The 14,505-nt window shown below is 47.0% G+C and overlaps 1 protein-coding gene across 5 annotated transcripts in view; it reads right to left on the reverse strand.

Annotated features, from left to right (window-relative positions):
• pmfbp1 (polyamine modulated factor 1 binding protein 1) overlaps positions 1–14,505 on the reverse strand; it is a 267,939-nt gene that overhangs the window by 224,204 nt on the left and 29,230 nt on the right. For all 5 annotated transcript variants that reach the window (XM_031830907.1, XM_031830908.1, XM_031830909.1 and 2 more), the window contains exon 4: positions 2,827–2,900. In XM_031830907.1, the coding sequence (XP_031686767.1) occupies positions 2,827–2,900 (74 nt within the window). The remainder of the gene's footprint in view (positions 1–2,826; positions 2,901–14,505) is intronic.

Below are 14,505 nucleotides of genomic sequence, written 5' to 3' on the forward strand. Positions count from 1 at the left end.
TATCTGCTGGTGTGAAAGTGTGTTAGTTTAGAGACAGAAAGAGAGAGAGGGACGGAGTGGGTGGAGAGAGGGAGGGTGAAAAAGGGAGGAGAAGGGTAGATAGAAAAAGGGGTGGGAGGTGATTGCAGGAGGACTTTGATTATTTATAACAAAATGCCATTGCAACATCCTGCGGTGGGATCAGACAGCAAAACGTCAACTGCGATCAGCTATAGTCCAATAAGCAGCCTGAGATCCTTCCCAGTGTACAGTAGGGTAGGGGCACTGCTCACTCACGTCTATAACACTACACTATACCAGAGCTGCTGGCTGCAGGGCTGGCTATCTCTCTGCTCCTCTACTAGCACCAGCCAACTTGGAGGCTAGCTAGGGCAAGGTAGAGGCACAGACGGTGCCAGGCAGAAGGGGGCGCGGGGCGCGACACAAAGCTAGCCAGTCTATGGGAGATGCTAAGAGCAATTAATCAGCTTTTAGAGTCAATTAACCCACATGTTAATTAATGTCAAGCCTATAGAACAAAAGGGGGATTCGGGCGGAGAAGGAGGGGAGGGTAAGAGAGGGAGAGACAGAAGAGAGGGGTTGGGCGAGCGAGAGAAACAAGCAGCGAATGCAGATGATGGCAGAGAGAAGCTGGCACAGTGCCATCCATTCAGTGGTAGCGCCAGGGCGGACTCGCGTTCGCTCTCGGGGGTAGGCAGCTAGATGTAGACAGGGAGACGAAAAGACCCCCACCTGATTTGGTAGCTAGTGCCACGCCAGGGTTGGGACTTTATTGGGGAGGGTGGGTGTTTTACAAATAGTAGAAGTTAGAGTGAGGATGGGGTTCTGGAGCCAAGGCTCAACGTCAAGTCAACGCCACCGCAGAGGAGAAGAGGAGAACATCTGCTGCCCCAGATTACAGAAGAAAGGAGCCTTCTGACGATGGAAAGAGAAGAGCGGCGCACCTGGATACATTTCAGGGGACACCTTGGGGGTTGGGATGGAGCGCTTGGCATAGCATGGTGGCAAGGAGTGGAGGGAGGACGTATCGGCTTGAAAACAAAAAACAAAAGACGATAGGTGGACCACAGCGCAGGATGCCAGGGGGCTGGCGAAGGAGCCAGGGACCAGGGGAGATTAAGGAAATGGGCTCTGCCACAAGGGACTGGTGGGGGAAGTGGAAATTTGAGAACAACCAACATAGAGAAACTTGCAGCTTGTGGTGTTGTCCTAGAGATGACAGGGGGGTGGGACAAAAATAAGCGCCTCCCTCTCTCTCTCTCTTGCTCTCCCTTCTCAAGCACAACCCCCTGTGCCAGGCAACCGACCAGCCAGCCAGGCAGCGTACGCCATGCCAACCTGCTCCTCGGCAGTCACGGCGCACCCTAGGAAAACACCGGCGATGAAAAGGCACCATGTCTATCTGGAAGGTGGCGTTACGGATTTGCCGGAAAGTCACCGCTTCTGAGGATGCCCGGGGAGCGGTGGTGATTCGGTACCCACGATCTTCGAGAGGTGTACCAGCGGGAACGCGGTGGCATCTGTCGCGGAAAAATGGAAGGGGGCGAGAGATGGTACACAACGATCAAGAGCAAATCAACACGATTGGGCACCCGTCGTGGGTCGCTTGGCAAAGATAAAGAAAGCCAAGTGCAAACAAAGACCATCAAGTGCTTCAAATGACTAATTAGAACAACAAAAGTTTGCTCTGTTAATTAGCGCGACGGACGGAATGAAAGGAACGGGAAAGATTACAAACAAAACAAAGAGGGGAAAACAAGACAAAACAAAAGCGGCAAGCTGTTCTGTGGGGAGGGGAGTGTGTGAAGCGGGTGCGGGTTTATGTGCCAACCCCCCCCACCACACCATTTTCCTCCAGCTCTCATCAAGCCAGCTGGCAGGCACTGCAGTGAGGAATGTCTACCATGGGCACTGCTGCCTGCCTCCCTGCCGCAGATGCTGCCAACCTGCCAATCGCCTGCCTGCCTGCCACAAGAGAGGAGGGAGGAAGAAAGGACCTGAGGGACTGTGCCAAGGTCTCAACAGCAGCTGTTTACAAAGACACACACACACAAAAAGAAAAAAAACTGCAAACATGAATATGCATACTAATGAACCTCCAACACAAATTATAATCAGCGGACAGACAGGAATTCATTTACTTTTCTCTCTGCGTTCGTTTAAATTGTACTTTTTGTTTTTCGCCAAAGAAAAACGTATTGCGCATCATGGTTTCTTCCAGGTGTGTGGGATTTATGCATGACAGGAACAACTTCTTTAAAAATCATTTTAATAAATGGCAAAAACAGAAAGAATGAAAATCTACTTCAGCAGCAAGCAAAGCTATGCCAGAGAGGCAGGCGCGTGTGTGTGTGTGTGTGTGTGTGATTTATCTACATTCACAGCAATCACCAGGGAGATGAATGGCTCAGGCTGTAGGCTCTATACAGCATCCACCAGTATGGGAACCAGATTGAGGCGAGGGGGATGCCACACAGACAACAGACATGCTGGAACTCAGTGGAGGGGGCAGGGGCACAGGAGGCAGGGGGACAGAAGCAGCAGCCCCGGCTGCAGACACACACACTGGTGGGGTGTGGAGGAGATACCCTACCCCAGCTGGCCTGCCCGCAACTCTTCCAGGCTAGGGTAGGGGGGCCTTGGGAACACTTTCGGCACCCCCTCACCCACGCTTTTTAGTTTGCCCCCTCCTTGCCAACCAACCAAAGGAACTACCAAACTCCACCCTTCCAATGTTTTTATTGGCGTAAAGTGGAAGGGGTAAACTATGAGGAACAGATGCAGATGGGGTACCAACCGGTTCGTGTCGCGGGTCTTGGTACTTACGGGGTCCGGAGGAACGTTGCCGTGGTTCCCGCGAGGTCTACTGGCATCGGGCACAGAGCCAAGGATAGGCGCCGCTGCAAACAGACAGATTGGAGGGTTTCGTTAAATTCACTAATTGCACCGGAATAATTATAACATTTAGCGAGGAAGAAATCAACATCAGCCATCGGCCATCACAAATGGATATCCAAAACTTTTTTCCCCCTCTTGTTGGACAACAGGGCACGGTTGTGGAATATGAATAATTGAAGAAGCCATCCAAAGGGAGGGATTATAAGATCTTTGTGCTTCCTACACGGTCTTGGCATACACCACCAAGATGTCAGAGCCAGGCTGCCACCAGTAAGGAAAGGCTGGTATGGATGGTGGCATCTTTTTGGGCATCTAAGCTGCGGTCGCTTAAACCGCGATCCAAATATACACAATTAACGGTTTAATTCGTAATTCTGTTGTGTTTTTTCCCGTAACCTTCACGGCGGAACGCGTGTGGATATTATAATCTTTCGGAGCTAATGAGGTTTGGATGATCGGCCTTTTATTTAATTCCATGGGGGATGTTAATTGCGCCACGTCTTCATTACACAAATGGATTACCAAAAAAATTTGAGCTCGCAGCAGAAAACTGGAGGGAGAAAGGGGGGAAATTGAGAGAGAAATTGAGAAAGGGGGGATATTTTCCTTCCTTCTATAATAAGACAGCATTCAAATAATGCAACACTACTAACAAACAAGCAGAGAAAAGCTCCTGCAATGCTTGGCAATGCTAGTCTCTTCAAGTGCTATCCTGGAAAACCTGGTCTCTGCCTCTCCTTTCCTCTCTGCTCTCTACAGCTCCAGTCCTCAGCTCTGGGGACTTTGCCTTCACTTCTCTGGATGTGGATCTTACAAAACAGGAGTGAGAATATACCCTGCCTGGAATTTAATCTCTCTCAATTGGATATTATTAGTGTTCTCCTATAATTAGTCTTGAGCTTTGTTCCAGTGGTGTCTGTCGTTGGCGCCGGGCGAAGCGGAATGGAGAAGAGACAACAGACACTGTGGCGGGCACAGGCTAATGTCCTCTGTGCTTAATCATCCTTCAGCAGAATGGTTTTATGCATATTTCATTTGCATATCATTAAATCGCTAAGGCACATTGGCAACTGGCAGCGGAGAGCGAGGGAGTGGAAATGGAGGAGCCCAAAGTGTAAAAAAGGAAAGAGCGACTCATTATGCGATGGCAATCTTCAAAGCCGTGCGCCTGCTTTCCGGCAACCTGCCAATTCGTTTTAATTCAACGTTAATTAAAAAAAAGTGGGCGCGCTCAACCTTTCCAACAAGGATTAATTGAGTGTCTTCCAATCTGCGCAGCAAGGACTCGTCATACATACAGTATGTGTGTGTGTATGTAAATGATGTGGATATCTATGGTTATAGTCAATTATTGCAGGACGATTTGGAAAAAAATGTAATCCCTTTAATTACAGCACCTTGTCACAGAATGGATTTTTTTTCCCCCTATTTTTTCACAGAAGACTTAGCGGAGAACAAATCGCAAATATGTTTTCTATGATCTCTGGATATCATTAATACAACAAAATCATGTTGATGAGGAAGCGGGCATTTTGCTCTTAATTATGTTTGACCTGCTGTAATGGTTTAAGATTCTCTACTTGGCAAGGCGGCAAGATGCGACTGGCAGCGGGCGGGCAGTGCCAGCAGGTCGGGGTGTGGGACCAGGGGAGCTGAAACCTGGTGACTTGCGGTACAGGGATAGGCGTGGGAATCGCTGGGGGCATTCTGTCGCAAACCTTCACCATGATGTCCCTGGGAAAAGACAAAACCAACCGCCCACACATGCTAACCCCCCCGATCTGAAAAATAAATGTTGTGTAATTTATGCGCAAATTAATATGCTTGCCTGGACTCTGATTGCCTGTATTAAATCATTACAGGCGATTAATCTATTGTTTCTGATTCCAGAAATCCCCCCCCCCTCCCACTCTGTCTGGCGCACTGTCCTTTTGTGATGGGACACAAGGGGTGCATTGTTGGCTCCCAAGACACACACACACACACTATTAATTAAGGCGTACAGATTGTGGACCGTTTCGGTCTCCCCCCACCGTCTGTTTCAGTTCAACATAAAATCAATCGTGGGACTTTGCTAAAGATGTTTATTTTTATTATCTTTTATTTCTCACACTTTGTCAATTTTCAATATGATAATCCCCCAAAAAATGTAAAAAAAGGTATATATATATATATATATATATATATATATATATATATATATAAATAAGGATTTTTTTCCCATCATAAATTTGGTTAAAGTTACTAAGAATGTTGAGGCCTTTAAACCCCAAATAAAGGAGGATCTGATCTTCGCTGTGTCGTTTAATTCAAAAGAAAAAATTATCGGCGTAACTCCAGGTAAAATAAGCCCCGTGCAGAGAGCAGCGCCCGCCTGGCTCAGCTAATTGTGGATGCACAAACTTCAAGACTTCCTGGCTAGGTCCGTCCCCTTGCGAGGCAAATCCCCTCAGGCCATATGCAGGAATATTCAAATGAAGCGAGCTTCACACGCCGCACAATTAGCGTTGTTTAGTAATTTGAGTAATGAGAGCCGGAGGGGTAGTGTGGGCGGAGGGGCAGTACGGCGGGGAGCAGTCTGGCAGGAGAAGCCCGGCGCAGCATAGCGGGTATCAGCCTGGCGCTCTGCAGCCGCAGCACATGCAGATGTCGCTGTAGTTCTTCCAAAAGCTTTCCACCAGCCAGCCAAGAGGGAGGGGAGGTAACGAGGTTCTCGTTTGGCATCACACACACCTCCGCCGTATGTTTGAAGAAGTCATGAGTGTGTGTGAGGGGGGAGTGTGTGGGAACGAGGCTGGCAGCCGGGGGCGGAGGAGTTAAGATGGGTAAGGTTTGGGCTGATGGGTAAGAGGTAGGGGATCCCTGTATGGAAAAATGTGGACATAAATAATAGTAGTGAAACGTGGGCAACATAAAGCCTAACCGACAGGATGACTGTGTGCTACTGAGCATGTCACATGGTGTAGGCATTATGCAGAGTGCTCATATTAATATGCATAAGGGGCCTCTTTATTATGCAGCAGGGTGCACCCCTTACCACTTACTAGTCCTTCCATTTCATCATTTGGGAGTCACACTGGAAACCCACCTGAGTGGCGCAGCGGTCTAAGGCACTTCATCTAAGTGCTAGAGGCGTCACTACAGACCCTGGTTCGATCCCGGGAAGTATCACAACGGGCCGTGATTGGGAGTCCCATAGGGCGGCGCACAATTGGCCCAGCGTCGTCCGGGTTAGGGGAGGGTTGGGCCGTCATTGTAAAATAAGAATTTGTTCTTAACTGACTTGCGTAGTTAAATAAAGGTACAAAAAAAAGTGAGGTGGTACGGTCCAGATTTCATGAGACTGGTTTCCCTGGCAAACAATATCAAACAAAAGGGCCCCATGAAATATGTAACAATAACCCATGAGAAAGACTGACAGTCACACAGAAAAGCCTTCTTACACAGGGGGACGGCACATACAGCCTGGCACAACAAGCCAGTGTGGTCACCATGGTGGGTGCAGAATAATGGGGTAGTGCCAGTGGTTGGCAGGTAGGGTTTGGGGAGCTTTTAGTCAGTCATTCTACCCTCCAACACCACTTGACCTTGAGAGAGAAGGTCATTTTGCTGTAAAAGTAGAGCCACTTTCCTCTGTACAGTGGCAAGAAAAAGTATGTGAACTATTTGGAAATACCTGGATTTCTGCATAAATTGGTCATAACATTTGATCTGATCTTCATCTAATTCACAACAATAGACAAACACATTCTGCTTAAACTAATAACACACAAACAATTATACGTTTTCATGTCTTTATTGAACACAGTGTGTAAACATTTACAGTGCAGGGTGGGAAAAGTATGTGAACCCTTGGATTTAATAACTGGTTGACCCTTCTTTGGCAGCAATAACCTCACCAAAAGTTTTCTGTAGTTGCGGATCAGACCTGTCAGGAGGAATTTTGGACCATTCCTCTTTACCAAACTGTTTCAGTTCAGTAATATTCTTGGGATGTCTGGTGTGAACTGCTCTCGAGGTCATGCCACAGCATCTCAATCGGGTTAAGGTCAGAACTGACTGGGCCACTCCAGAAAGACGTATTTTCTTCTGTTGAAGCCATTCTGTTGTCGATTTACTTCTGTCTTTTGGGTCGCTGTCTTGTTGCATCACCCAACTTCTGTTGAGCTTCAAATGGCGGACAGATAGCCTAACATTATCCTGCAAAATGTCTTGATAAATTTGGGAATTCATCTTTCCACCGATGATAGTAAGCTGTCCAGACCCTGAGGCAGCCCCAAACCATGACGCTCCCTCCCCCATACTTTACAGTTGTGATGAGGTTTTGATGTCGATGTGCTGTGCCTTTTTTTCTCCACACATAGTGTTGTGTGTTCCTTTCAAACAACTCAACTGTGGTTTCATTTGTCCACAGAATATTTTTCCAGTAGCGCTGTGGAACATCCAGGTGCACTTTAGCAAACTTCAGATGTGCAGCAATGTTTTTTTGGACAGCAGTGTGGCTTCTTCCATGGTGTCCTCCCATGAACACCATTCTTGTTTAGTGTTTACATATCGTAGACTCGTCAACAGAGATGTTAGCATGTTCAAGAGATTTCTGTAAGTCTTTAGCTGACACCCTAGGACTCTTCTTAACCTCATTGAGCATTCTGCGCTGTGCTCTTGTAGTCATCTTTGCAGGACGGCCACTCCTAGGGAGAGTAGCAACAGTGCTGAACTTTCTCAATTTATAGACAATTTGTCGTACCATGGACTGATGAACATCAAGGCTTTTAGAGATACTTTAGTAACCCTTTCCAGCTTTATGCAAGTCAACAATTCTTCATCTTAGGTCTTCTGAGATCTCTCAATATCGACAAGAAAAAAACAATAATTTGTGTGTTATTAGTTTAAGCACACTGTTTTGTTGTGACTTAGATGAAGATCACATGCTACTGCTAATCTCTGTTCATCATATATATGTCACTTTAACCATATCTACATGTACATACTACCTCAAATCAGCCTGACTAACCGGTGTCTGTATGTAGCCTCGCTACTTTTATAGCCTCGCTACTGTATATAGCCTGTCTTTTTACTGTTGTTTTATTTCTTTAACTACCTATTGTTCACCTAATACCTTTTTTGCACTATTGGTTAGAGCCTGTAAGTAAGGATTTCACTGTTGTATTCAGCGCACATGACAAATGAACTTTGATTTGATCAAATTTGATAACCAATTTCTGCAGAATTCCAGGTATTTCCAAAGGGTTCACATACTTTTTCTTACCACTGTACCTCCAGAGCAGAGCAGCCTGTCCCCCTAGGTCATTACTCGCCTACTGCAGCACAGAGAGGCCAGGCATGGCACAGTGCATGGGGAGGGGGACAGAGACACTACAGCCTGGTTTCAGTGGTACACATATACTCTACCAAACTGTAGATGAAAAGTCTAGAAGATTCTATCATTGGTAAATAACTTAGTTCGCAGATGACCTGTGTTCACCTGGGATGTGGCCAAAGTGACCAGAGAGACACTTGGTCACTTCAAATACAACTATCAGATGACCTCACTTTTGATGAAGAGAAGTTTCCTCCTCCTCTACCAGATTTAATATAGCCTAATAAACTATGTATTCATGAATGAAATAACCATTATATAGGACACATGGGTAGGCAGGCATACTCCCTAAATAGCCCAGCTATCACATGCTTAACTCCATCCAGTGCACTATTGTTCCATTGTGAATAGGGTTGACACACTGACACCTAAAGCATATTTCAGGTGACTTGCACCGTGGGGCCCGTCACCATGTGTAGCCCAGTCACCAGCCAGAGGTTTACAGCCTCAAGGCCTTTGTAGTAAACGTACAGCTGCATGTCTCTGTGCTAACATTAAAGAGGTGACAATGTGACTATATCCTCCCAGTGACTGATGACCGTACACAAGGCCTTCTCAGGTATCAGGATCAGTCCCTGGCTCAACACTGTTATTTCAGGACTTGCACTCTTCCTCAGGCGAACCCTTGGTTGTTGGGGTCAGTGGGTCTTAGCAGGGTATATTGTTACATGGTCAGTCTGCCTTACATCCAGGGGAGTCCCCCCACAACAACCCACAGCCTCTAGCCCCCTAGACCTGGATTTCCCAGAATACGTTGTGGGAATCATTGGGACAGAGTCACTGTGTCGCCGTCTATAATTCACTGCTACCATTCACAGGGGCTGAAAGAGAAATCGGTGGATATTAAAATAAGCAAATTAGCATGAGCATTAGGCAGCAGGTAAGCATGCTTGATGTTATTGAGTGAGAGTGTCTGCACCTCAAATAGACTGATACACTCAGATGCTCTCCAGCACAACCCAAAGAGCCCTCGACAACCCTCCTCCACCATGCCTGTAGTGTTAATACACACAGCTAAACGGAACTCCTGGTTTACTAACCACTCTCCTCTTCCCCTTCTCTTCTCCCTCATTTTCTCTCTGACTAATGAGTGGTCGTTAGGCCAACAAGGGGCACTGGAACCTCACCTAAACATTTCCACAGCAGCACCGCTTCACCTTGTGGCCTCTCACACTACGCTGCGCGGCTACAGGGAACACTGCCTACTGTTAAGGCAGTAGCACCCCTGTGTGTGTGCTACAGCTCAGGCCCAGCTCAGGCCCAGCTGAGAGCTAACACTATATCTTTAACCACTGCCCAGTCCAGGCCTGCACATTAATTGGTTCCTGGTAATTCTATCAGATTAGTATTAATACGGTGTCACTGAGGCGATCGAGGTGACCTGCACTGTCTCACTGGCTTAATATAAACTAGCATGAAGGTCAACTGTCAATCATTCGGGACAATATGATTATAAGCCTTTAAAGTTGGGTAGAGGATGTTATTAGCATGACTGTCATAACAGCTGAGCTGCATAGGGGGGCATTTACAGATGAGGCTGAGGAGGGTCTGATTCAGACTCCATTCCTCTGCTAGAACAGTATGAGAAATGATCCTGAAATGCATGTTGCATCCTCAATATCAACAGAGAGCAATAGATATCCCTGAACTGGGCCCTCATACAGTACAAGCTAGTCTTCATACTAGTTGTTGTAACTCGTACAGTAGACTATACCTTAGCTACATCTCAACTCCCCATCTGGTCTTAATGAATGACTGGGATTGAGGCCTAGTGAAAATGACCTTGGACTAGCAGGAGGTGGTGTACAGTAGTAGTCAGCTGACCATGGACGTGCTACAGCAGCAGAGCAGTGCAGTACAGCAGAGTGGTTGTCAGAGAGAGATATAAATATAGACACCGTGACATCACTGCGTGACTATACTGGCTGGCCCAATGTGAAGCTGCTGCCTGCCCTCTTCACTGGGAATAGACTCCCCTGAAAGGAGCTGTACAGTACACACAGGCTGACTGAAGGGGAGGAAGAAAGGAGAGCCTGGGAGATGTACTTCCTGAATGTCCATTCTCAGTTTGTGTGCCGAGTGAGAAGGTGACAGAGAGATAGAGAGTGTGTGTGTGTGTGTGTGTATGTGTGTGTGTGTGTGTGTGTGTGTGTGTGTGTGTGTGTGTGTGTGTGTGTGTGTGTGTGTGAGTGAGTGAGTGAGTGAGAGAGAGAGAGAGAGAGAGAGAGCTAAGAAGACAGCAGCTGGGAGGATATGAGAGGCCTGACATGGTCTCTGATCAGGCCTAAGAGAGAGAGCCAGGGAGCGAGAGAGAGAGAAACTGAGTGTCTGTGCTGAATCCCATAGGGCCCTGAACCGGGAAGCTGGCAGGGGAGCCATTACACGCGTGTCTCTGACAGCTCACTCTCTCATTACAGCAGCAGGCTGCCTGTAGTCCCCATGCTGCTGCTGCTACTGTACTGTACCATCTCATCCAGCACTACTACTGTCTCCCTCCTATACATACTCATCATCACAGCTTCAGCCACCACTACTACTCCCACTGTCTACTGCGGACTCCCCTAATCACCTCCACCACAGCGTTTACAACCACCACAACCCCCTGCCATGGATTCTACCATGGATTCTGTTTCTATGGTGTCTATTATCTTTCTCCGGTATACAGCTGCCAAATAGAATCTACCTCGCCAATCCCCTGGCTCATAGGCACACCTAGGCTACATCCTCCCATCATAGAATCAGCATTTCCTTCGACTGAAACAGCTACTTGGCCATATTCTCTCTGTCATTGACACCCAACAGCTGCCAGAGGCCCAGTGCAGCGCTGCATGCTGGCCAGCCAGAGTCCATCCCAGAGGTGAGCCTAACCCTGGCCTAATGGATCTACTGCAGCCCTGATCTAATAAGACCTAATAATAATGGAGTCCTGCCGAAATACTCAGCCGCTCAAACCGACACGGGGAAGCACTTCAAGTTACGTGTTGCAAAGAATTGACAGTTCTGTCAGGAGAACCCTGTCGGCCAAGAACTCCCCACCCATCCAAACGGCCTCAGAATGAGATGAGAAAAGGCAAGAGGGCCGCTCATAAGAATAGACATAGGCTGGGAGATGCATAACAATATGACCTCTGCTGGCTGAGGAAAACATTTGCTGCCTCCACAGTTTACTGCTAAAGGGCAATGACAGACTTAATTGGATCGAAAGAGACATTTCTTCAGATTTTTTTGGCAAATCCCACGGCTGAAGTTAGAGGAACTGCTCAAAAGAGGTAGCCAACTTAAACAAAGGCTCTCTGAGGCACACAGACCTGCATCTGTAGCTGTTTAAACACTATACACACGAGGCCCAGTTGAACACTGCTCGAATCATTCATACAAGGCCGCAGCGCAAATAAAACTAACATGTACTGCTCCGAGCTATCCTCCGTCCAACCCAAACCTTTTTAAACTCGCCATTGTAATGAAAAAAAAAATTACAAGCATATAAAATTCCTCAATATAAAGGCAAACACCAAAGATAAAAAACACACACAATCCCTACAGCTGTGGAAGTCTACAGGCCAGCCGTGTTGAACTTGAGAATCCGAACTAGAATAACACTTTCACGCCGCAGTGAAATATATGGCCATCTTTACTGGGAAACACTGCTTTTTACGGCAGTGTAGCCTACCTGACACCTGACTGGGTGCGAGTGCATGTGTGTGTGTGTGCAAGTAATGTCCTTCCTACTGCAGTGAATCATGTTCACATGCACTCATAAAGAGAGTAGCATAGCTGGGTGAAGCTGCAGTAACTTAGCTACTAACCCTCCCCTTGCTGGGGGAGTTGGACTGTAACTCCAGCAGTTGTTCCTCTCTCATGTCCAGTCTTTTAAATGACTGGCACAAAAGACATCATAGAGGACCTTGAAAACCTCTTTCCTCATCCAATAGGCCAAAAGCATGAACCCTTTTTTCAGTGCCAATCTGGAGCATTACGCCGATCACAGCGAGAACACAGAGGAAATGTGTCTTTTACAACTAACACCGCTATTATTCCATTTTGATTTCTCCATACTTTATGGATTTGCCTTCTTTGCGTCCCGGCTCAGAAGAAACGGCTCATTAAAAAGGAATGTCTATTTTTCCTTTTCTTTTTTAATGTGGTGGACAGGGATATTAGCCAATCCCTCTGTTCAGCAAGTGAAAGGCCAGACATCCTCCTGGTTGGCTGCTGCTGCTCTCTGGTCATGCTGGCTTCATTAGAGACAGATTCCTGCCATCATAAAGAGACCATGCATATCACAGAGACCAGCAGAAGGACCAGGAGGATCGGGGAGACAGGGAAGACTGAGGGGGAGACAGGATAGAAAGATGGGGGAGTGAGGGGAGAGAGGGATGAAGAGTAGAGGTTTATGAGAGCGTAATAGTGGGTACCAAAGTGGGTGATGGAGAATGAGACGTAACTAATTGAACTTGAGGGGATGGAGAGATGAGACAGAATGAGAGAAATAAACAGGAATGAAGTCTGTGGAAAGATAGAGAGTTAAGAGAGATAACAAATGGTAAATTACCAGATCCACAGGCTTTACCAAGCATTGATCCACGTCCTAACGCCCGTCCCCTCACAAGCACACACACGCACATAACCACACACTCAATCGTGTTCCTCCATGCCAATGTGATTAAGAGCATGGTCTATAAATCAATGCGTAGTAAGGAAAGACAAAGGCCACGACAACTGGTTGAGAGCCCCAGATCCACTCTGGATGGGGCCTGGTTGATTTGTTAATGGTACCTAATAGAGCCCATTTTCACCAGGCACGTTAAATCATGCACCAGGCACGTTAAATCATGCACCAGGCACGTTAAATCATGCACCAGGCACGTTAAATCATACACCAGGCACGTTAAATCATACACCAGGCACGTTAAATCATACACCAGGCACGTTAAATCATACACCAGGCACGTTAAATCATACACCAGGCACGTTAAATCATACACCAGGCACGTTAAATCATACACCAGGCACGTTAAATCATACACCAGGCACGTTAAATCATACACCAGGCACGTTAAATCATACACCAGGCACGTTAAATCATACACCAGGCACGTTAAATCATACACCAGGCACGTTAAATCATACACCAGGCACGTTAAATCATACACCAGGCATGTTAAATCATACACCAGGCACGTTAAATCATACACCAGGCACGTTAAATCATACACCAGGCACGTTAAATCATGCACCAGGCATGTTAAATCATACACCAGGCATGTTAAATCATACACCAGGCATGTTAAATCATACACCAGGCATGTTAAATCATACACCAGGCATGTTAAATCATACACCAGGCATGTTAAATCATACACCAGCAGTCCCTTTGTGAGCAAACAGACCTTTAATACAGAAGTCCACTGCTTATTCTTTATGCCCTCCTTCCAAAGCTCGCCACTGAATTGGATTTTCTCAGCACTGTTTTCTAATTTGAAACATCCATCATTCATTATTAAAGAAAGAGAAGAAAGAGAAGGCTTGCCTTCGGCAGCTCTAGCAACCCAACACCTCCCCCCCATGCAACACTTTTCAGCAGCCTTAGCCCTTCACTGCAGTTAACTTTACTTTCTCCATCTCTGCAGAGCTGGTCAATGTAATGACACATAAATATGGTGTGGCTGTTTGACTGGTGAGCAGCGAGTGCTGAAACGGTGATTCAGGCAGTGTGCGTGTGTGTGTGTGTGTGTGTGTGTGTGTGTGTGTGTGTGTGTGTGTGTGTGTGTGTGTGTGTGTGTGTGTGTGTGTGTGTGTGTGTGTGTGTGTGTGTGTGCGTTGTGATGGATATGCCACGGCTGCCAGACAGTGGGTGAGTGGTAGCTGTGAATGGCTCATACAGAAACAGAAGGTGGTGGTGCGTCTCTCCCAAACCCCAGGAAATCCTTGGCGTTAATAAAAGCCCCTCTGTGTCCTTCAGTAATCCTGTTCTGTATTATCACCACGCTGCAGCTAAATGTTGCAATTAGCCCACCCTTTTTCATGCAAATCAACTTGACAGCCCCACAATCAGTCGGTTACGCCAGCTCTCGCTCTCCCTCCTCTCTCCCTGCTCCCTCGCTCTCCCTGCCCCCTCGCTCTCCCTACTCTCTCCCTGCTCCTTCGCTATCTTTGGCATTTGCGGCGGTCGCCACATTTCCATTATGTATAATATCAGTTTGGAATATGCACGGCTCAACGCCGGG

The sequence above is a fragment of the Oncorhynchus kisutch genome, linkage group LG8, assembly GCF_002021735.2.
Source record: "Oncorhynchus kisutch isolate 150728-3 linkage group LG8, Okis_V2, whole genome shotgun sequence".
Taxonomy (NCBI): domain Eukaryota; kingdom Metazoa; phylum Chordata; class Actinopteri; order Salmoniformes; family Salmonidae; genus Oncorhynchus; species Oncorhynchus kisutch.